Raw genomic sequence first — 24,259 nt, forward strand, 5'->3', positions numbered from 1 at the left:
TGTGTGCCTGTGTATATTTGTGTGTGCATTACCCACCTGCCCCACCTCCCTCAGTTTACCGTCTGACCCTCGGTCCATGAAGAGAGGCGCGCCAACCAACACATCAACCATACTGTCAGAGAGAAACAAAAAAAAGTGAGAGACAGCGGCAAAAACAGGGTAGAAGAGGGAGTTATAAACAGAGAGAGATGAGGCAGTAAAGAGAGGGAGAAACAGACAGACAGGCACAGGAGCCCCCTCAGCAGATAATGACAGAGCTAAGGTCGTTAGACCGGACCTTACTTAACAAGCTACCACAAACAGTCTGATGGGGAAAACAGGTCAGAGAGACAGACAGAAAGACAGACAGCTTCCAAAACTTACCCATCATTATTCACATCAGTAGCAGCTACAGAGTGACCAAAATAGGCAGCCATCTGGGGGACGGACAGAGAGGGGGACGGACAGAGAGGGGCGTAAGTGCATGAGCCCACAAAAATGGCAGGTTAAGACAGCAGCTGGTAAGAAATGAACGCGCCAAATCAGAAAGAAATTAAGTTCGTGGTTAGTCCCTCTTAAATAAAAGCCCTAAGATAGTCTAGATCATAAACAACATCCCCCCGCCCTTTTTTTCTCCCCAACCGTAGCCAGCCAATTACCCCTCTCTTCAGAGCCACCCCGGTCTCTGCTCCACCCCCTCTGCTGATCCGGGGAGGGCTGCAGACTACCACATGCCTCCACCCATACACGTGGCGTCACCAGCCGCTTCTTTTCACCTGACAGTGAGGCGCTTCACCAGGGGGACGTAGCACGTGGGAGGATCCCCCCAGTTCCCCCTCCCCCCCGAACAGGCACCCCGACCAACCAGAGGAGGCGCTAGTGCAGCGACAAGGACACATGCCCACATCCAGCTTCCCACTCGCAGACACGGACAATTGTGTCTGTAGGGACGCCCGACCAAGCCGGAGGTAACACGGGGGTTCGAACTGGCGAACCCCGTGTTGGTAGGCAACGGAATAAGGCGCAACGCTACCCAGACGCCCCCAGAAGATAAACATTGAACAGTGCGCTTCACATATACACTTGCAATTATTTTGTCAGTGTTGTGGTCTGAATGCTGCTACTGAGCTGTGCTGGAAGTCGTGCCTCTTCCCCACTGGAAAGATACCATCATCTGATCCTACGGCAGTCGTCATGGCACCCTTACCTGAAGATACTGGAGTATCACCATAGCATACTGGACGCCAAGATAAGACGTGATCTAAGTGATCCAACCATTATCTAAGTATTCCATCCATGATCTAAGTATTCCGTCCATGATCTAAGTATTTCGTCCATGATCTAAGTATTCCATCCATGATCTAAGTATTCCATCCATGATCTAAGTATTCCGTCCATGATCTAAGTATTCCATCCATGATCTAAGTATTCCACCCAGGATCTAAGTATTCCATCCATGATCTAAGTATTCCATCCATGATCTAAGTATTCCGTCCATGATCTAAGTATTCTGTCCATGATCTAAGTATTCTGTCCATGATCTAAGTATTCCACCCAGGATCTAAGTATTCCATCCATGATCTAAGTATTCTGTCCATGATCTAAGTATTCCGTCCATGATCTAAGTATTCCGTCCATGATCTAAGTATTCCATCCATGATCTAAGTATTCTATCCATGATCTAAGTATTCCGTCCATGATCTAAGTATTCTGTCCATGATCTAAGTATTCCATCCATGATCTAAGTATTCTATCCATGATCTAAGTATTCCGTCCATGATCTAAGTATTCCATCCATGATCTACGCCACTTGTCCTAACTGGGGTCTTGGGGATGTTGGAGACTATCCCAGCAGTCACTGGGCAGTACGCGGGGAGACACCCTGGACAGGCCGCCAGTCCATCATAGGGCCAAGACACACACACACACACACACACACACACTTGCTTGCTGGTTGTCCATCGTGCCCGATGATGACCATCTTCTTCTATTTGTGGGTCCTTTGAGGACTCAGATAGCAGAAGATCCCTGCGCAGAGATGGTTTTTAAAGTGGCATGGGGGGTGCGCTTCTCCCAATGCCACATGACTTGATTGTAGAGGAGATGGTTCCGATGGCAAGGGGGATCCCTAGACGACCGGCACCTCCACACAACTGCAGGGGGCTGCTGGAAATCCAGTTTTTCGGAAACCGCCTCGAAGCGTGCCGCCACAGCTTGCTTTTCTGTTGGGGTAAGCTCCCTTAGCCTTATGTCTTCCCAGACTCACCCACAAGGCAGCGGGGCAGTGGTTGATAGGTGCAAGGGCGTGTCCACCAGGGTGGGCCTGCACACCATATCTCTGGGGCCCACTCCTGCTCCGAGATCCCCTGCCAAGTTAGCCTGGGGCCGCAAGACCCCAGTTACCACGTGTGGCTACGGGGAGGCCCGGCAGGAGTCTTGGTGAAGGAGAGGCTATGTACTGGCAAGGGAAGGCTTACACACTAGGATGCTTCCCTATTCGCCACAGAGGCTAGCCAGCGGCAGCAAGCTAAGGGCAGGAGGGACACAAGCGGGTTGGAAGAACACATGCACCTTCCCTCCAGCTACACACTGCTGCACTAGACGCATCACAACACCCTGTGTGTATGCACACACACACACACACACACACACACACACACACACACACACACACACACACACACACACACACACACAATTTTACAATTCTACAATTTTAAGGTCAAGTACAACCCACTATTACACACTAACTGCCAGCAAATCATCAAACGTCACAGAAAATGTCATGGCACCCTTACCTGAAGATACTGGAGTATCACCATAGCATACAGGACGCCAAGATAAGACGATAAGATCCCATTGGATCAAAGTTAAAAGTATGCTTCAGCACCAGTATCACAAAGACAAACTTCAGTACAATTCAGACAACTTTATTTACCCCAGAAGGGCAAGTCTTGCTTCCGGGCGTAATTGTACTGAAGTTTGTCTGTGTCCCATTAACAATGCTGCCAGGATGCATTCTTTTGGAAACTTTTTTCCCCCCATTTAGGGAGACAGTGAAATATACACTGATCAGCCAAAACACTACGACCACTGACACGTCAGTGAATAACGCTGATTATCTCGTTACAATGGCGCAAGGGTCCAAGGAAGGACAACCAGTGAACCAGCGACAAGGTCATATGGGGAATGAAGGCTAGCCCGTCTGGTCCGATCCCACAGAAGAGCTCAAATTGCTGAAAAAGTGAATGCTGGCTATGACAGACAGGTGTCAGCATACAGTGCATCACAGCTTGCTGTGTATGGGGCTGCGTAGCTCCAGACCGGTCAGAGTGCCCATGATGACCTCTGTCCACCACTGAAATCACCTACAATGGGCACATGAGCATCAGGACTGGACCATGGCGCAATGGAAAAAGGTGGCCTGGTCTGATGAATCACGCTTTCTTTTACATCATGTGGACAGCCGAGTGCAACTGAGTCATTTACCTGGGGAAGAGATGGAACCAGGATGCACTATGGGAAGAAGGCGAGCCGGTGGAGGCAATGTGACGCTCTGGAAAAGTTCTGCTGGGAGACCTTGGGTCCTGGCATTCATGTGGATGTTACTTTGACATGTACCACCTACCTACACATGGTTGCAGACCAGGTACACCCCTTCATGGCAACAGTATTCCCTGAGGGCAGGGGCCTCTCTCAGCAGGATAATGCACCCTGCCACCCTGCAAAGTTTGTTCAGGGATGGTTTGAGGAACATGAGGAACAATCTGATCGAGCATAGTGGGATTTGCTGGAAAAATAAGTCTGATCCATGGAGACCCCATCTCACAACTTACAGGACATAAAGGAGGTCTTGTGGAGTCCATGCCTCGATGGTCAGAGCTGTTTTGGCAGCACGAGAGGGACCTACACGATATTAGGCAGATGGTTTCGATGTTTTGGCTGACCGGTGTACAGTGTTGTGTGCCGTGCTAGGCTACGGCCATGCTTAACTGTGTATGCTGTTAGGTCATATCAGAGGTGAGACTTTTCAAACATTACTGACTGTTAACACAGTGGGGAGGAAGAGGAGGGGACAAGAAAAGAGGACCTCTGGAGAGATGAGGGGGAGACACGGAGGTTAACATGACCAAGCTGAGTATGAAAATGTACAGTGTTGTCCAGATAAAGTGTGTTTGAATAATCCTGACTTTAAATCAACGCGGAATGCAGCTGAGAATTAAAGCGGAGTTATTGTGCTTATTTTCAGAGCATATCAGGGTTTTTTTTACCTTCCAAAAAAAAAACAACAGTTTTTAGCGATCTACATCTAGTGGATCTAAATCATTTCGTTTAGAGGACAGTAGTCACTCTGTCATTTGCATAACCTCTTGAGATTCTGCCTCTGCAATGAACCACAAATTGCAACTCTGACCACAGAAACACATAACTAAGGAGTCTTTACGGGACAAAACCCCTACCCAATGACTAATCTCGCCAAACACATCAAAACATCTGAGTCACAGAAAGGAGAGAGAGAGAGAGAGAGAGCGCAAGTGAGGGAGAGAGAGAGCGAGAGAGAGCAAGCGAGAGAGCGAGAGCGAGCAAGCGAGAGAGAGTGAGAGTGAGAGAGAGCAAGAGACAGCGAGAGAGAGACAGCGAGAGAGAGAGAGAGAGAGAGAGAGAGAGAGAGAGAGAGAGAGAGAGAGAGAGAGAGAGCGAGTGCGAGCGAGAGAGAGAGCGAGAGAGAGAGTTTAGGAGGCACATATGAGGCAGCGTCTGGAGGAGGGAGACAGCCAGAGGAAGGAGAGGGAGATTAGACTTACAACAGTTATGGAGGGAGGGCAGGAAAGCGAGCAGCAACATTCTGTCATTAGCTCTCTTAAACCGGCAGATGACAACATCTCTCTCTCTCGTTTCCACCCATCTTTCCTTCCATGCAGCCCATTTCCTTTCCTCCACACCCCTTGATCTCTTGTCCTCACCCCTTCAAACTCTCCATCTGTTCTCCTCTCCCCTTTGTCTGTCTGTCTCACTCTCCAGGCCTTACTGACTCCTTTCTTTCCCTCTCCACCATCTCTCTCTCCTTATCCTCCCCTCTCCCCATTCCCGCTGCTCCTCCCTTCCTGTCTCCAGTCTTGCTGACAAGGCAATGGATGTTTCCAACAGGGACAAGGCCTTACAGACAACCTCGCCACCACTGCCTATCTGAGTGGAGACAACAGCCATAACCACTAACACGCCACAGATTTCCTCAGTTTCATCTCAGTGTCCTCCACGCACAGGTGCAGACGGGATTACTGAGGGCATCATATCAGCCGTCATCTTCACCATCATCTTCACCATCAACAAACTACGAGCACTTTTCTACTTTGCAAAGAACACCTTCATCAGAGGCTGAGAGAGAGAAAGACTGAGCCAAGCAGAGACACGGTCCAGGGGCCTTGATGGCAAAAGCACCATCACCTTTAAAGAGCCCATTTTTGCGATAGTGTTTACATTTTGACTGAGTGTGTACGTTTACTTTAGTCTTTTTTTCCTTTTGTTTTTTTTTTTAGACACTTCTAAGACTGCTGAGGTTGGCAGGGGTGCAGAGTACTCATATTATTTCCTCCAAGTTCTCTAAAATGGTCTGTGGGAGCATTTTTAGCACAAGGCTAACTGGGACCAGTTTGATGATAAATAATCTCAGTGTCAAAGTACTCTAGAATTCCACCCATCCATCCATTATCCAAACCGCTTATCCTGCTCAGGGTCGCAGGATGCTGGAGCCCATCCCAGCAGTCATTGGGCAGCAGGCGGGGAGACACCCTAGACAGGCCGCCGGGCCATCACAGGCCCCCCCCCACCACACACACACACACACACACTCACACCTAGGGACAATTTAGTACGGCCAATTCACCTGACCTCCATGTCTTTGGACTGTGGGAGGAAACCGGAGCCCCCGGAGGAAACCCACGCAAACACGGGGAGAACATGGAAACTCCACACAGAGGATGACCCAGGACGACCCCCAAAGTTGGACTACCCCGGGGTTCGAACCCAGGACCTTCTTGCTGTGAAGTGACCATGCTAACCACTGCACCACCGTGCCGCCCCAAGTGTTAGTTTTTACAAGCAACTTCTATCCAAAGGACAGAACTGAACTCTCAAACTCGACAGTTTACAATCTTTCCTGCATTCCCACCAATGTGGGGGTGCAGGAATGAGGAGACGGAGAGATTGAGTCAAGTTAATTTCATTTACTCACCACTCAAAAATATGCACATTAACTAGTTAATTACCTAATTAATTAATTGGTGTATTTCGGAGGCGCGCGCGTGTGTGTGTGTGTGTGTGTGTGTGTGTGTGTGTGTGTGTGTGTGTGTGTGTGTGTGTGTGTGTGTGTGTTGTTCTGCGTCTCACCTGCATTCCTGTGAAGTTAACCATGGACTCCATGTTGTGTCCATTAAATATGTTCACCTGAAAATGAAAGATGAAGGAATGTAGCAAGGGTTAACACAGAGCACACTGTATCAAACTGTGTCTCATGAATAACAAGGTTCAGCTGTCAGTTTCCCTCATTTATAATTACATGTTCGAATAAAAGACCTCCAAATTATACCAATAATAACAGTTATCAGTTATCATTGTTAGGCAGATAGAATAACTTACCAGCTTGAGTCAACATTAATCAGCATCTCACTAGTTGTTGCTGTGTGTGTGTGTGTGTGTGTGTGTGTGTGTGTGTGTGTGTGTGTGTGTGTGTGTGTTAGTATCTCTGTATGCAGTATATGCAGGTCTCTATCCGTGTGTGTGTACCCCAGTACACAGCATATGTTTGTGTGTCTATAGAGTAGACTCATTAAACACTTACATATCCCTGTGCCTTTTCTCCCCGGGGTACCCCCGTGATGTAATCTAGAGAAATTACAGCAAATGATGACATCATGAGATTTGGAGAGACCATTTTGGTTGGTTATTCCATCAAATTATAAAATGGTAATGACGCTGATAGCTGAAATCACCTTCATTTTTGAATACTATTAAAGCATGTTATCAACTATATCATACACAGATACATGTCCACTTTTCATCGAGTGTTGAGAGGGTCCTAGCCCCCCACAGCAGTACCAGCGGTGGAGGTAGGGGCTTAGTGTATTTGCATGACATTTTGGCATGCAGCGATAATCTAAGACCTTATGTATATTGTCTGGTCTCTCTATGTATTCCATTCATGATCTAAGTATTCCATTCATGATCTAAGTATTCCATCCATGATCTACGTATTCCATCCAGGACCTAAGTATTCCACCCAGGATCTAAGTATTCCATCCATGATCTAAGTATTCCACCCAGGATCTAACTATTCCATCCAGGATCTAAATATTCCAACCATTATCTAAGTATTCCATCCATGATCTAAGTATTCCGTCCATGATCTAAGTATTCCAACCATTATCTAAGTATTCCGTCCATGATCTAAGTATTCCATCCATGATCTCAGTATTCCATCCAGGATCTAAGTACTCCATCCAGGATCTAAGTATTCCATTCATGATCTAAGTATTCCACCCAGGATCTAAGTATTCCATCTATGATCTAAGTATTCCATCCAGGATCTACGTACTCCATCCATGATCTAAGTATTCCACCCAGGATCTAACTATTCCATCCATGATCTAAGTATTCCATCCATGATCTAAGTATTCCATTCATGATCTAAGTATTCCATCCATGATCTAAGTATTCCATCCATGATCTAAGCATTCCAACCATGATCTAAGTATTCTGTCCATGATCTAAGTATTCTGTCCATGATGTAAGTATTCTATCCATGATCTAAGTATTCCATCCATGATCAAATATTCCATCCATGATGTAAGTATTCCGTCCATGATGTAAGTATTCCGTCCAGGATCTAAGTATTCCGTCCATGATCTAAGTATTCTGTCCATGATCTAAGTATTCCATCCATGATCTAAGTATTCTGTCCATGATGTAAGTATTCTGTCTATGATCTAAGTATTCTGTCCATGATGTAAGTATTCCGTCCCTGATCTAAGTATTCCGTCCATGATCTAAGTATTCCGTCCATGATCTAAGTATTCTGTCCATGATCTAAGTATTCCATCCATGATCTACACCACTTGTCCTAACTGGGGTCTCGGGGATGTTGGAGACTATCCCAGCAGTCACTGGGCAGTACGCGGAGAGACACCCTGGACAGGCCGCCAGTCCATCATAGGGCCAAGACACACACGCACACACACACACACACACAATTTTACAATTCTACAATTTTAAGGTCAAGTACAACCCACTATTACACACTGACTGCCAGCAAGTCATCAAACATCACAGAAAAGAAAATATCACCTGGTACAACCACCCTACAGTGACACCGTGGCCACCAACATCGCTAAGCAGTTTTTTGAACTTTTGGATAAGTGCTTTACCCCGGACCACCAACTGAGGAAGATATTCAATAGGAACACCATCAAAATTAGTTACAGCTGCATGCCTAACATTCAATACATAATATTGTCCCACAACACAACAATCATCAACAAATCACTGACAACTTCATCACAACCGGACTCCCCCAACTGCAACTGCTGTGTGAACGACTCATGCCCCCTCGAGGGAAAATGCCAAACAAAGGGCGTTATCTACCAAGCTAGGGTGACGAGAGAGGACAATGACGAAACATTCAACAAGAGGTTTAATGTACACGTGTAGCCTTAGAAACAACCGTTTAAAGAATGTCACATCTTTAAGCCCTTATATTTTGTCATTGGCGGATATAAACATTAATTATTCAACCACCTGGAAAATCCTCTCAAAGAACAAAACATATTCACCCAGTAGTAAAATGTGCAACCTTTGTCTAACTGACAAATATTTTATCATCTGCAAGCCACAAATGTCCACACTGAATTACAGGAATGAATTGGCCGACATATATGTATATAAATAAATAAATAAATAAATAAATAAATGTATGAGAATACATAATGATGTGTTCTTGGTTGCATGAGAATACATAATGATGTGTTCTTGGTAGCATCAGAATACATAATGATGTGTTCTGGGTTGCATCAGAATACATAATGATGTGTTCTTGGTAACATGAGAATACATAATGATGTGTTCTTGGTAGCATCAGAATACATAATGATGTGTTCTTGGTAGCATCTGAATACATAATGATGTGTTCTTGGTTGCATCTGAATACATAATGATGTGTTCTTGGTTGCATGAGAATACATAATGATGTGTTCTTGGTAGCATCAGTATACATAATGGGGTGTTGTTGGTAGCATCAGAATACATAATGATGTGTTCTTGGTAGCATGAGAATACATAATGATGTGTTCTTGGTAACGTGAGTACATAATGATGTGTTCTTGGTAGCATCTGAATACATAATGATGTGTTCCTGGTTGCATGAAAATACATAATGATGTGTTGTTGGTAGCATCAGAATACATCATGATGTGTTCTCGGTAGCATCACAATACATAATGATGTGTTCTTGGTAGCATGTGAATACATAATGATGTGTTCTTGGTTGCATGAGAATACATAATGATGTGTTCTTGGTAACATCGGAATACATAATGATGTGTTCTTGGTAGCATCTGACTACATAATTATGTGTTCTTGGTTGCATGAGAATACATAATGATGTGTTCTTTGTTAACATGTTGTTATCTCTATGCATCCCTATTTAGTTAATGTAATGGAGGACAGCTCCCCTTCTGGTCAGGTTATGCATGTGCAGTGTATTGCCCCTTATAGGCGGGAGTCTCTTGTCATGCGCAGTTGTGGTGGTGCTCATGCTGAGAGCAAGTTGCTGGTCACTTGGTATCGTGAAGAAATGGAGTGAATAAAGTCGGTTTCACTGAAGATAAACGTCGTGTTTATTCAGAACAAGTTTAGTAGTCAACATTGGTAGCAGTCGATGGTTAGCAGAAAATGGCTTCTGCTAGCTACAAAGTTCCACCGAAGTTCGATGAGTCCCGACCGTACGAGAGTTGGAAAAATGAAGTTGCTATGTGGAAGCTCGTTACTGAGCTGGATAAGAAGAAACAGGCCCTTGCTGTCGTCCTGGGGCTTGAAGGAAGGGCAAGGGATATCGCCATGGAAATACCCGCTGCAGACTTGAATACAGATGGGGGTATGGACGTTTTAATTGCAAAACTAGATGGAATGTTTCTCAAAGAAGAGAGGGACCGCGCTTACGATGCTTATTCGTATTTTGACTGTATCAAGAAGGACAGTTCTGTGTCCATGGCGGACTATGTGATTGACTTTGAGCAGCGATACAATAGAATGAAAAAGTATGATATGACTCTTCCCGATGCCGTATTGGCTTTTAAACTTTTGGATACGGCTTGTCTAGACGAGAGGAGTAGGCAAATGGCGCTGACAGCGTGTACGGATCTAACGTTTGCGGCAATGAAGTCCGCGCTCAGGAGGATTTTTGGAGGGAAAATACAAGTCGACGCGACTAATGGCATACAAGTAAAAGATGAAGTGTTCTACACAGAGCAGCGCTCGCGAGGAAGATTTAAACGAACAAGTAACGTTGTGCAGCAAGCTGGACAAGAGTCACAGACAACACAGGTTGGACAACAAAAGCCACCGTTACAAGGTACTAACCCACTGGATAGGTTCGGTAGGCGATCAAAATGTGCTGTATGTCAGAGCACGTTCCATTGGGCCAAGGACTGTCCCCACAAGAATAGCAAGCAAGTAAAGCTAACTGAAGAGCCAGCAAAAGTAGAGGACACATTGTTTACCAAAGCCTCGCTGTCTGAATCAGCATCAGAGATCTTTCTGACTGAGTCGTTAGGGACAGCTATCATTGATACTGCATGTACCCGCACAGTATGCGGAGAAAAGTGGTTGGAAAATTTTGTCGCAGACCTCAGTCAAAGCCAAGTGAACCAGATAGCGCAAAGTGAAATTCCAAGCAGCAGACCATTTCGCTTTGGAGATGGGAATATAGTACATTCCTCCAAAATACTGAAACTGCCTGCAAAAATAGGACAGACAAAATGTCAAGTGGAAACTGAAGTAGTTAAAGCTGATATCCCACTGCTTCTGAGTAAGACTTCACTGAAAAGGGCAGGGACCATTTTGGATATGGAGAATGATAGTGCTGTGATGTTTAATCAAAATATCCCTCTTGAATTAACCAGCTCGGGACACTATTGTATAGATATCAGAGACAAGAACACAGAAACAAAGCCAATAGAAACTGAAGCACTGACGGCTCCAGAGAACAGCCTGAATGAAGATGAGGTCCTCACAGTCACAGAAAATATGACCGCAAATGAGAAACACAAAGTTCTTCTGAAATTGCATAAACAGTTCGGTCACGCCTCCGCCGAGAGGCTGCAGCGGCTCATCCATAGCTCTGGAAATAAAGACAGAGTGTGACACGATTTTGCAGCACATAGTACAGGACTGTGATATTTGCCATAGATACAGCAAGACGAAGCCAAAGCCTGCTGTGGGCTTGCCTCTTGCTTCAACGTTTAATGAAACGGTGGCAGTAGATTTGCATGAGTTGGAACCAGGGGTATGGTACCTCCACATCATTGATCAATTCACAAGGTTCAGCGCAGGAAGCATTGTAAAAACCAAGAAGTCCTCAGAGATCGTCAAGTCATTTCTTCATACATGGATAGGAATCCACAGCGCCCCCCAGAGGCTCTACAGCGATAACGGAGGAGAATTCAATAATGCAGAGTTCCGTGATATGGCTGAGAACTTTAACATTGAGACGAAAACAACAGCGGGATACAGTCCCTGGAGCAACGGACTACTGGAGAGGCATAATCAGACCCTCACCGACATCATTCTGAAGGTCAGGCGAGAAAGTGGCTGTGACTGGGAAACGGCCCTGGACTGGGCTCTTATGGCTAAGAACAGTATGCATAATGTGCACGGCTACAGTCCACGTCAACTTGTGTATGGTTTGAATCCTAACCTTCCTTCTGTACTGGTTGATAAACCACCCGCACTAGAGGGTACTACTATGAGTGCTAGAGTAGGAGAGCACATTTCGGCCCTACATGCTGCTAGAAAAGCATTCACTGAAGCAGAGTGCTCAGAAAGGATAAGACGAGCACTACATAAACAGCTCAGAGCTACAGATGAAAAATATGACATGGGTGACAAGGTGTATTACAAACGAGCTGAATGTAATGAGTGGAAAGGACCAGGAATTGTTATTGGTCAGGATGGAGCTGTTGTTTTTGTAAGGCATGGTGGAATCTTAGTGCGAGTACATCACTCTAGACTTTCCAAGGTGAACACAAGGGTTAACGAAGAACAAATGGTACAAAATGAAAATGATGCTGAAACAGTAAATGATCAACAAGACACAGAAACAGGAAATGATCAACAAGGTATAAACAATGTAGCTGATGATTTAGCCAGTGAACAAAATAGAGAGAATAAGTTACCTGAAAGTAATGTTGCACAAACTGAAATGGCCCATAAGCCTAATGCACATGATAATCCTGTCCCCTCTGCAGGTATGAGTTTAAAAACAGGACAGACTGTAACATATATGAACAGAGGTGACAATACTCTACTTAGAGCAAGAGTCTTGGGGAGAGCAGGCAAAGCTACAGGGAAATATAAAACATGGTATAACATGCAACATCTAGAGAATAATGGAAGTGATGGGCAAAAGGTATCAGTTGATATCTCAGAAGTTGATAATCTCCACATAGAAACAGACAGAGAAGCTGATGTACTTATAACGAAAGACATCTCATTTGATGCAGCTAAACAGGAAGAAATAAAGAACTGGCACAATAATAATGTCTTCGAGGTAGTTAAAGATGCAGGTCAGAAATGTATCTCTACTAGATGGGTTTGTAGTCTTAAAGAAACACCTAAGGGTATTGTGCCTAAAGCACGACTGGTTGCCAGAGGTTTTGAAGAGATAAATATTCAAGAGCTACAAAAGGATTCCCCTACATGTGCTACTGATTCACTTAGAGTTATGTTATCAGTGATATGTCAAAACCAGTGGGAAGTGCATTCTATGGACATCAAATCGGCATTTTTACAGGGTATGGAGCTATCCAGGGATATTTATATCCGCCCCCCTACAGAAGCAGGCTGTGAACATGTTGTATGGAAACTTAAGAAATGTGTTTATGGACTTGCAGACGCATCACTATATTGGTACAACAAAGTGAAGGAAATCATGCAGACTACTGGTGGTAGAGTGTCTCAGGTGGATCCAGCAATATTTTATTGGTTGGATGAGCAATGTAAGGTCACTGGGGTGCTTGCATGTCATGTAGATGATTTTCTCTGGGCAGGCACATCAAACTTTTCATCAAACGTAATCCCGCAACTGAAATCTGTGTTTAAGGTTGGTCGTGAGGAGCATGAAAAGTTTTCTTATGTAGGAATGGATTTTGTAACGGTAAACGGTGAGGTACAGGTACACCAACAAAGTTACATTGACAATCTGCAGCCTATACCCATTCAAGCAGGTCGGGCCACACAGAGAAGTGAGCCCCTTAATGACACTGATGCTTTGAACTTGATAGTATTCAGTGATGCTTCGTTTGGGAACCTCCCTGATGGAGGTTCACAGGGAGGTACTTTGATAACACTTATGGGAGAAAGAGGGAAGTTTTCCCCACTCAGCTGGCACTCTAAGAAAATCAGACGTGTGGTCCGCAGTACACTCGCAGGGGAAACTCTTGCTATGTCAGATGGAGTAGACAATGCAATGTTTCTGGCCACACTATTTTCTGAACTAACTACTGGCAATGCTGAACTGAATGCTCCCTCCGTGCTCTGTGTGACTGATAACCACTCTCTGTATGATGCTCTCAAGTCTACAAAGCAAGTCACAGAGAAAAGACTTAGGCTGGAAATCAGTAGCATTAAAGAACTCATACAAAGCAAGAAGATCAAGGAGGTGCGTTGGTCAGACACGAAAACTCAACTCGCTGACTGTCTCACAAAGAAAGGAGCATCGGCTCTTGTGCTCTTAAAGGCACTCTGTGAAGGACAATGGGACCTGGGTTAAAAGGGTGTTGGATGGACAATTGATTTTGTTCTCAAATGTTTCCATGACATGTTGATTTCTCTGGAAATGTATGTTCCATAATTCACGCTGTGAATTTCATTTTTTGTTTTCTGTTTATTTCTTTAAAAAAAGAGAATGAGATTGTTAACATGTTATCTCTATGCATCCCTATTTAGTTAATGTAATGGAGGACAGCTCCCCTTCTGGTCAGGTTATGCATGTGCAGTGTATTGCCCCTTCTAGGCGGGAGTCTCTTGTCATGCGCAGTTGTGGTGGTGCTCATGCTGAGAGCAAGTTGCTGGTCACTTGGTATCGTGAAGAAATGGAGTGAATAAAGTCGGTTTCACTGAAGATAAACGTCGTGTTTATTCAGAACAAGTTTAGTAGTCAACATTCTTGGTTGCATGAGAATACATAATGATGTGTTCTTGGTAGCATCTGAATACATAATGATGTGTTCCTGGTTGCATGAAAATACATAATGATGTGTTGTTGGTAGCATCAGAATACATAATGATGTGTTCTCGGTAGCATCACAGTACATAATGATGTGTTCTTGGTTGCATGAGAATACATAATGATGTGTTCTTGGTAACATCGGAATACATAATGATGTGTTCTTGGTAACATCGGAATACATAATGATGTGTTCTTGGTAGCATCTGAATACATAATGATGTGTTCCTGGTTGCATGAAAATACATAATGATGTGTTGTTGGTAGCATGAGAATACATAATGATGTGTTCTTGGTAGCATCTGAATACATAATGATGTGTTCTTGGTTGCATGAGAATACATAATGATGTGTTCTTGGTAGCATCTGAATACATAATGATGTGTTCTTGGTTGCATGAGAATACATAATGATGTGTTCTTGGTTGCATCAGAATACATAACAATGTGTTCTTGGTAGCATCAGTATACATAATGATGTGTTCTTGGTAGCATTTGAATACATAATGATGTGTTCTTGGTAGCATCAGAATACATAATGATGTGTTCTTGGTAGCATCAGAATACATAATGATGTGGGCATCTACTTATAATCCTGTTGCTTTAAGTCCTTACCTTCCTTTCCATCATCATTGAAGTCCCCAACTGTCACAGAATATCCTGTTAGCAACAGACACATTGGCCTTGATTAACACAAACACAGAATATCCTGATATCAACAGACACATTGGCCTTGATTAACAAAAATGATAGCAACAGACACATTGGACATGATTAACACAAATACAGAATATCCTGATAGCAACAGACACATTGGCTTTGATTAACACAAACACAGAATATCCTGATAGCAACAGACACATTGACCTTGATTAACACAAATACGGAATATCGTGATAGCAACGGACACATTGGCCTTGATTAACCCAAACACAGAATATCCTGATAGCAACAGACAAGTTGGCCTTGATTGACACAAACATGCAGGGGGTGTTTTTCGTTTATCTCATGCCTCCATACATGTTATCTGTGCTCTAACTGGCCCATTAAAGACCAACACTAATGGGAAAACTGTACCTCCTGTTTGTGTGTGTGTGTGTGTTTGTGTGAGTGTGTCTCTTCTTTGCATACCAATTGTTCTGCTATAACTGCTATCTTGAATGAAAATGGGTGTGGACAACTGCATTTAGATTTGGCAGCCTTAGGGTTATAACCACAGACTTGAAGAAAGGGATTTGTATATGAGAAAAGAATATGGGAGAAGAATATGGGAAAGAATATCGGAAAAGAATATGGGAACAAATATGGGAGAAGAATACGGGAAAGAATATGGGAAAAGAATATGGGAACAAATGTGGGAGAAGAATATGGGAAAGAATATGGGAGAAGAATATGGGAAAGAATATGGGAAAAGAATATGGGAGAAGAATATGGGAAAGAATATAGGAAAAGAATATGGGAGAAGAATATGGGGAAAGAATATGGGAAAAGAATATTGGAGAAGAATATGGGAGAAGAATATAGGAAAAGAATATGGGAGAAGAATATGGGGAAAGAATATGGGAAAAGAATATTGGAGAAGAATATGGGAGAAGAATATAGGAAAAGAATATGGGAAAGAATATGGGAAAGAATATGGGAAAAGAATATGGGAGAAGAATATGGGAAAGAATATAGGAAAAGAATATGGGAAAGAATATGGGAGAAGAATATGGGAAAGAATATGCGAGAAGAATATGGGAAAAGAATATGGGAGAAGTACAGGCGAGCTTGTCAAGATCCTATCATGAGTAATTAATTATTGAACTATGCCAAATTAAGAGGAGGCCCTGCTTCTTGTTCACCGTTTATGCTTTTGCCCTTCATGGCAGCAACATTGTATGAATGTTTGTCTAGAAATTGTGTATGTTGGGCGTCCAGGTAGCGTGGCAGTCTGTTCCATTGCCTGCCAACACGGGGATCACCAGTTCGAATCCCCATGTTACCTCCGGCTTGGTCGGGCATCCCTACAGACACAATTGGCCATGTCTGCGGGTGGGAAGCCAGATATGGGTATGTGTCTTGGTCGCTGCACTAGCGCCTCCTCTGGTCAGTCGGTGCACCTGTTCAGGGGAAGGGGGAACTGGAGGCAAAAGCGTGATCCTCCCACATGCTACGTCCCCCTGGTGAAACTCCTCACTGTCAGGTGAAAAGAAGCAGCTGGTGACTCCATGTGTATGGGAGGAGGCATGTGGTAGTCTGCAGCCCTCCCCAGATCAGCAGAGGGAGTGGAGCAGAGACCAGGATGGCTCAGAAGAGTGGGGTAATTGGACAGGTGCAGTTAGGGAGAAAAAGGGCGGGGGGGATAAAAAAAAGAAGAAATTGTGTATGCTGTGTATGTTGTATGCATAAATAAAAATATATGCGTGTTCATGCATTTTCCGAGATCCACAATGCAACATCAACCCCCGAATTACTTCCTGTGTGTGTAACACTCAAGTACCTATTATCATACTGAACATTAGTTGTCTTAGTGGTGACTGGAGTGTGTGTGTGTGTGTGTGTGTGTGTGTGTGTGTGTGTGTGTGTGTGTGTGTGTGTGTGTGTGTGTGTGTGTGAGAGAGTGTGTGTGTGTGTGTGAGTTACCTAGGTAGCTGTCATCGTACTGGGCGCTGGCTGCCTTGGTGGCCAGAGTGTTTCCGTAGGGGGTCTGGAATTGTTTATCAAATCGATGGAAAATCTCTGACACGTCATCAGAGATCAGCTGGCCTGTGGGGGAGTGATGGGAGAGTGATGGGGGGTGGAACAGAGAGGAGAGATTTATGGTACTGTGTTATTGGCTAAACCCATCAGAGCAGATGATCTTACATTCACTTGTTTCTCATTATCATTTGGTAAGTGTGCGCATGCATGCATGCATGCACAAAAACACACACACACACACACACACACACACACACACACACACACACACACACACACACACACACACACACAATAATTATACCAGGGCTGTGTGTGCATGTTGACTCAACAGGAAACAGTAATTAGGCTTACACACCCCAGGAGGGGCCCTGCCACTGCAGAAAAACATTAACAGACATTTTGAGTGGGAGACAGAGAACGAGAGACAGAGACACAGACAGAGACAGAGAGCGAGACAGAGACAAAGAGGCAGAGAGAGAGAGACAGACACAGACAGAGACAAAGAGGCAGAGAGAGACACAGACAGAGACAGAGAGCGAGACAGAGACAAAGAGGCAGAGAGAGAGACAGACACAGACAGAGAGCGAGACAGAGAGAGACACAGACACAGACAGAGACAAAGAGGCAGAGAGAGACACAGACACAGACAGAGACAGAGAGCGAGACAGAGACAAAGAGGCAGAGAGAGACACAGACACAGACAGAGACAGAGTGCGAGACAGAGACAAAGAGGCAGAGAGAGAGACAGAGACAAAGACGCAGACAGAGAGCGAGACAGAGACAAAGAGGCAGAGAGAGAGACAGAGACAAAGAGGCAGAGAGAGACAAGAGAGACGCAGACAGAGAGAGAAGACAGAGACAGAGAGAGAGACAGACAAAGAGCTAGAGGGAGAGACAGAGGTACAGAGAGAGAGAGACAGACAGAGAGAGAGACAGAGACACAGAGAGAGACAGAGACAGTCAGAGAGTGAGACAGAGACAGTCAGAGAGTGAGACAGAGAGACAGAGAGAGAGAGCTGTGACCCATGTGAAAAACAGCGCCGGGCTTTTGTCCAGGAGCTGGAACATGTGACTCCAGAGTAGCAGGACATGGAGGACGCAGGTAAGCTGCGGGGGGTCCTGGGAGGAGGCAGCGGTGAGCATTGCAGCAAGATCTAGATTATCTTGCCACAACCTGAGAGACAGTGTGGGACGGCACCTATTGCTATTGTTGTCGTTTGATATTGTAATCATTGTTGTTGTTGCTGTTATTACAATCATTGTTGTGTTGTGTTGTTGTTGTTTCACATGCTTTGGCAACATGTACACAAACGTATGTCATGCCAATAAAGCACATATTGAAATGAGAGACAGAGACAAAGAGGTAGAGACAGAGAGAGACAGAGAGAAGGAGAAACAGAAATTACAGATAGACATGTAAGGAGAGGGAGTGAGTGGGAGAGAAAAAAATATGCGTACATATAGTTTGTGTACGTGTGTGTGTGTGTGTGTGTGTACAAATGACTGTGTGCTTGACTCAGCAGTACAGGCTTCACACTAGAGTTTAGTTTCTGTTGCAAAAAGAGGCCACACCCTGGCAGCCAGACACACCTGGATTATGACAAACTGCTGATGTGGCACTCAGTCTGACCTTTGACCTGCTCTGGGCTTTACCTGCTTATTAAATGATTTCAGCAGTGATGCACTGCCGTCAAAACAGGACCATGGCAAAGAGACTGTGTGGTTGAGAGCAAAAACTACTGACAGGGTCATTATCCTTCCAGAAGCCAACACCAGACGCTCCCATGTGGTGTCCACACACACAGCACGGCTGCTGCCAGCCCCATCCACCCATTCGTCCGTCTATCTATCTATCTATCTATCTATCTATCTATCTATCTATCTATCTATCTATCTATCTATCTATCTATCTATCTATCTATCTATCTGTCTGTCTGTCTGTCTGTCTGTCTGTCTGTCTGTCTGTCTGTCTGTCTGTCTGTCTGTCTGTCTGTCTGTCTGTCTACCTACCTACCTACCTACCTACCTATCTATCCACCCTTGCCTTTGATAATGGCCATCTATAATGAATGTTTCATTTCATTTCATTACACATTATATTATTCATTTCAGTTTTAACATGTGCCTGCACATAGTTTTTAATGACAATAAATTGAATTGAATTCATTATAAATTAAAAAAAATAATATTTATATTTTTCATATCTGCGACATCCATCCATCCATTATCCGAACCCCTTATCCCAGTCGGGGTCACAGGGATGCGGGAGCCTATCCCAGCCATCATTGGGCAGCAGGCAGGGAGACACCCTGGACAGGCCGTCAGGCCATTACAGGGCCCACACACACACACACACACACACACACACACACACACACACACACACACACACACACACACACATTCACACCTAGGGACAATTTAGTACGGCTGATTCACCTGACCTACATGTCTTTGGACTGTGGGAGGAAACCAGAGCACCCAGAGGAAACCCACGCAGACACGGGGAGAACATGTAAACTCCACACAGAGGACGACCTGGGACGACCCCCAAGGTTGGACTACCCCAGGGCTCGAACCCAGGAACCTTCTTGCTGTGAGGCAACCGCACTAACCACTGCACCACCGTGCACATGTCTGGGACATATTCTACAGATACAGACATTGAAACTGTCGTGAAAGGTGTCAGTTCTGCGATGTAGTGTTGCTGGTATGTCAGTGTGATGATCAACGAATCATTTTCACCACCTGTTTTTGCTGAACCAAGCACCTCACGCAGAGAAAAAGTAGGCGTCACGTCTGTTCTCTGGAGTTGTGTCGCTGCAGCATGCCTTGTGCCGAGTGTGTGTGTGTGTGTGTGTGTGTGTGTGTGTGTGTGTGTGTGTGTGTGTCTGCTCTAACTTGATAACATGGGCACTGAAATGAAGAGCAAGAGGTTCTGCGGCGTACACGCTCTGCTCAGGTAGGCGGTGTGGCCAAGGCTTAACTCTGTACCAGCCACCCAGATAAAATGCCTCAAATGTTTCACCTGACAGTGAGGAGTTTCACCAGGGGGACGTAGCACGTGGGAGGATCAGACTATTCCCCCCAGTTCCCCCTCCCCCCTGAACAGGCGCCCCGACCGACCAGAGGAAGCGTTAGTGTTGGCAGGCAACGGAATAGACCGCCACGCCACCTGGACGACCTAAATTTGAAAACATCTTGCCAAAGGATTTTGCTACTGCAACTTCCTATGATTTTGATAAACTGAATATTTTTTGTTTAGATAAAATCGAATTTTCCTAAAGTGTAAAAAATGCACGATCGTTCATCTGAAATAAAGCCTTCGTCTCGATTCGCTAAACGAGAAAATTAACAAGTTTACCAAACGCAGTTGGTGTACCGATTCTACTTTGTCTTTCCAGTAACTCCCCAGAAAACCTCCAGTGACGGCTTCCCTTCTCTCATGTCTTTTGTCTGGGAGGATCTAGAAACCCCTGCCCCCATCTCCACAGGAGGTTATGCCCACAACAGCACAACAAACCCGGCCCATGCTGACCCAGCAGCTTCGAAACCGAGCAGAACTCAGCACAAAGAGCTGGGACCGTGCCAAGCTGCCAGCCTAGCAAAATACACCCTCCGCAACAGCACGCTAAACAGAGACCACAGCAAACCTCTAGAATACATGTCCTGTCAAAAACTATGAAACCCTCACATGAACAAACACCAGTATCACTACAGAGCCAAGATTTGGTTCTGAGTTGTACCTGTGTGTACTTTTTGTTTTAGATTTTTTTTTTTATGAAGCTAATCAAAGGGTCCGACCAAATATTGTGTGATTCAGCCATCATGACGCTGTAGCTCAGTCGCAGGTTTTCTGTGTAGGAGAAGTAACTGGCACCTCTAGACACATTAGCTACTAGCAAACTTTTCCACGTTACCTACTAGGGGACGTTTCCATGTTACCTACTAGCGGACGTTTTCATGTTAGCTACTAGCAGACCTTTCCATGTTACCTACTAGCGGACGTTTTCATGTTACCTACTAGCGGACGTTTTCATGTTAGCTACTAGCAGACTTTTCCATGTTACCTACTAGCAGACCTTTCCATGTTACCTACTAACGGACGTTTTCATGTTACCTACTAGCGGACGTTTTCATGTTAGCTACTAGCAGACCTTTCCACGTTAGCTACTAGCAGACCTTTCCATGTTACCTACTAGCACACCTTTCCATGTTACCTACTAGCACACCTTTCCATGTTACCTACTAGCGGACGTTTTCATGTTAGCTACTAGCAGACTCCATGTTAGCTACTAGCAGACCTTTCCATGTTATCTACTAGCAGACCTTTCCATGTTACCTACTAGCAGACCTTTCCATGTTACCTACTAGCGGACGTTTTCATGTTACCTACTAGCAGACCTTTCCATGTTACCTACTAGCAGACCTTTCCATGTTACCTACTAGCACACCTTTCCATGTTACCTACTAGCACACCTTTCCATGTTACCTACTAGCGGACGTTTTCATGTTAGCTACTAGCAGACCTTTCCATGTTAGCTACTAGTAGACCTTTCCATGTTACCTACTAGCACACCTTTCCATGTTACCTACTAGCACACCTTTCCAATGTACCTACTAGCGGACGTTTTCATGTTAGCTACTAGCAGACCTTTCCATGTTAGCTACTAGTAGACCTTTCCATGTTACCTACTAGCACACCTTTCCATGTTAGCTACTAGCACACTTTCCATGTTACCTACTAGCACACCTTTCCATGTTACCTACTAGCACACCTTTCCATGTTACCTACTAGCGGACGTTTTCATGTTAGCTACTAGCAGACCTTTCCATGTTACCTACTAGCACACCTTTCCATGTTACCTACTAGCAGACCTTTCCATGTTACCTACTAGCAGACCTTTCCATGTTACCTACTAAGCGGACGTTTTCATGTTAGCTACTGGCAGACCTTTCCATGTTACCTACTAGCAGACCTTTCCATGTTACCTACTAGCGGACGTTTTCATGTTACCTACAAGCAGACCTTTCCATGTTACCTACTAGCAGACCTTTCCATGTTACCTACTAGCACACCTTTCCATGTTACCTACTAGCACACCTTTCCATGTTACCTACTAGCGGACGTTTTCATGTTAGCTACTAGCAGACCTTTCCATGTTACCTACTAGCAGACCTTTCCATGTTACCTACTAGCAGACCTTTCCATGTTACCTACTAGCGGACGTTTTCATGTTAGCTACTAGCAGACCTTTCCATGTTACCTACTAGCAGACCTTTCCATGTTACCTACTAGCAGACCTTTCCATGTTACCTACTAGCAGACCTTTCCATGTTACCTACTAGCAGACCTTTCCATGTTACCTACTAGCACACCTTTCCATGTTACCTACTAGCAGACCTTTCCATGTTACCTACTAGCAGACCTTTCCATGTTACCTACTAGCGGACGTTTTTATGTTACCTACTAGCAGACCTTTCCATGTTACCTACTAGCAGACCTTTCCATGTTACCTACTAGCACACCTTTCCATGTTACCTACTAGCGGACGTTTTCATGTTAGCTACTAGCAGACCTTTCCATGTTAGCTACTAGCAGACCTTTCCATGTTATCTACTAGCACACCTTTCCATGTTAGCTACTAGCACACCTTTCCATGTTACCTACTAGCACACCTTTCCATGTTACCTACTAGCACACCTTTCCATGTTACCTACTAGCGGACGTTTTCATGGTAGCTACTAGCAGACCTTTCCATGTTACCTACTAGCAGACCTTTCCACATTAGCTACTAGACCTTTCCATGTTACCTACTAGCGGACGTTTTCATGTTACCTACTAGCAGACCTTTCCATGTTACCTACTAGCAGACCTTTCCATGTTACCTACTAGCAGACCTTTCCATGTTACCTACTAGCGGACGTTTTCATGTTACCTACTAGCAGACCTTTCCATGTTACCTACTAGCACACCTTTCCATGTTACCTACTAGCAGACGTTTTCATGTTAGCTACTAGCAGACCTTTCCATGTTAGCTACGAGCAGACCTTTCCATGTTAGCTACTAGCACACCTTTCCATGTTAGCTACTAGCACATCTTTCCATGTTAGCTACTAGCAGACCTTTCCATGTTACCTACTAGCACACCTTTCCATGTTACCTACTAGCACACCTTTCCATGTTAGCTACTAGCACACCTTTCCATGTTACCTACTAGCACACCTTTCCATGTTACCTACTAGCAGACCTTTCCATGTTACCCAGTAGCAGACCTTTCCATGTTACCTACTAGCGGACGTTTTCATGTTAGCTACTAGCAGACCTTTCCATGTTACCTACTAGCGGACATTTTCATGTTAGCTACTAGCAGACCTTTCCATGTTACCTACTAGCGGACGTTTTCATGTTAGCTACTAGCAGACCTTTCCATGTTACCTACTAGCGGACGTTTTCATGTTAGCTACTAGCACACCTTTCCATGTTACCTACTAGCAGACCTTTCCACATTAGCTACTAGACCTTTCCATGTTACCTACTAGCTGACCTTTCCATGTTAGCTACTAGCGGACGTTTTCATGTTACCTACTAGCAGACCTTTCCATGTTACCCACTAGCACACCTTTCCATGTTAGCTACTAGCACACCTTTCCATGTTACCTACTAGCACACCTTTCCATGTTACCTACTAGCACACCTTTCCATGTTACCTACTAGCAGACCTTTCCATGTTACCTACTAGCAGACCTTTCCATGTTACCTACTAGCGGACGTTTTTATGTTACCTACTAGCAGACCTTTCCATGTTACCTACTAGCAGACCTTTCCATGTTACCTACTAGCACACCTTTCCATGTTACCTACTAGCGGACGTTTTCATGTTAGCTACTAGCAGACCTTTCCATGTTAGCTACTAGCAGACCTTTCCATGTTACCTACTAGCACACCTTTCCATGTTAGCTACTAGCACACCTTTCCATGTTAGCTACTAGCACACCTTTCCATGTTACCTACTAGCACACCTTTCCATGTTACCTACTAGCAGACCTTTCCATGTTACCCACTAGCAGACCTTTCCATGTTACCTACTAGCGGACGTTT

General features: G+C 44.6%; 1 protein-coding gene across 1 annotated transcript in view; it reads right to left on the minus strand.

Moving 5' to 3' along the window:
* Positions 1-24,259, minus strand: part of itgav (integrin, alpha V) — a 119,598-nt gene that overhangs the window by 51,719 nt on the left and 43,620 nt on the right. Inside the window, exons 7-12 of the mRNA XM_056289084.1 lie at positions 17,098-17,220; positions 15,088-15,132; positions 6,818-6,861; positions 6,367-6,423; positions 364-416; positions 37-112 (exon numbers count right to left, since the gene is read on the minus strand). Coding sequence (XP_056145059.1) covers positions 37-112; positions 364-416; positions 6,367-6,423; positions 6,818-6,861; positions 15,088-15,132; positions 17,098-17,220 — 398 coding nt within the window. The remainder of the gene's footprint in view (positions 1-36; positions 113-363; positions 417-6,366; positions 6,424-6,817; positions 6,862-15,087; positions 15,133-17,097; positions 17,221-24,259) is intronic.

This window comes from Lampris incognitus, chromosome 11, assembly GCF_029633865.1.
Source record: "Lampris incognitus isolate fLamInc1 chromosome 11, fLamInc1.hap2, whole genome shotgun sequence".
Taxonomy (NCBI): Eukaryota; Metazoa; Chordata; class Actinopteri; order Lampriformes; family Lampridae; genus Lampris; species Lampris incognitus.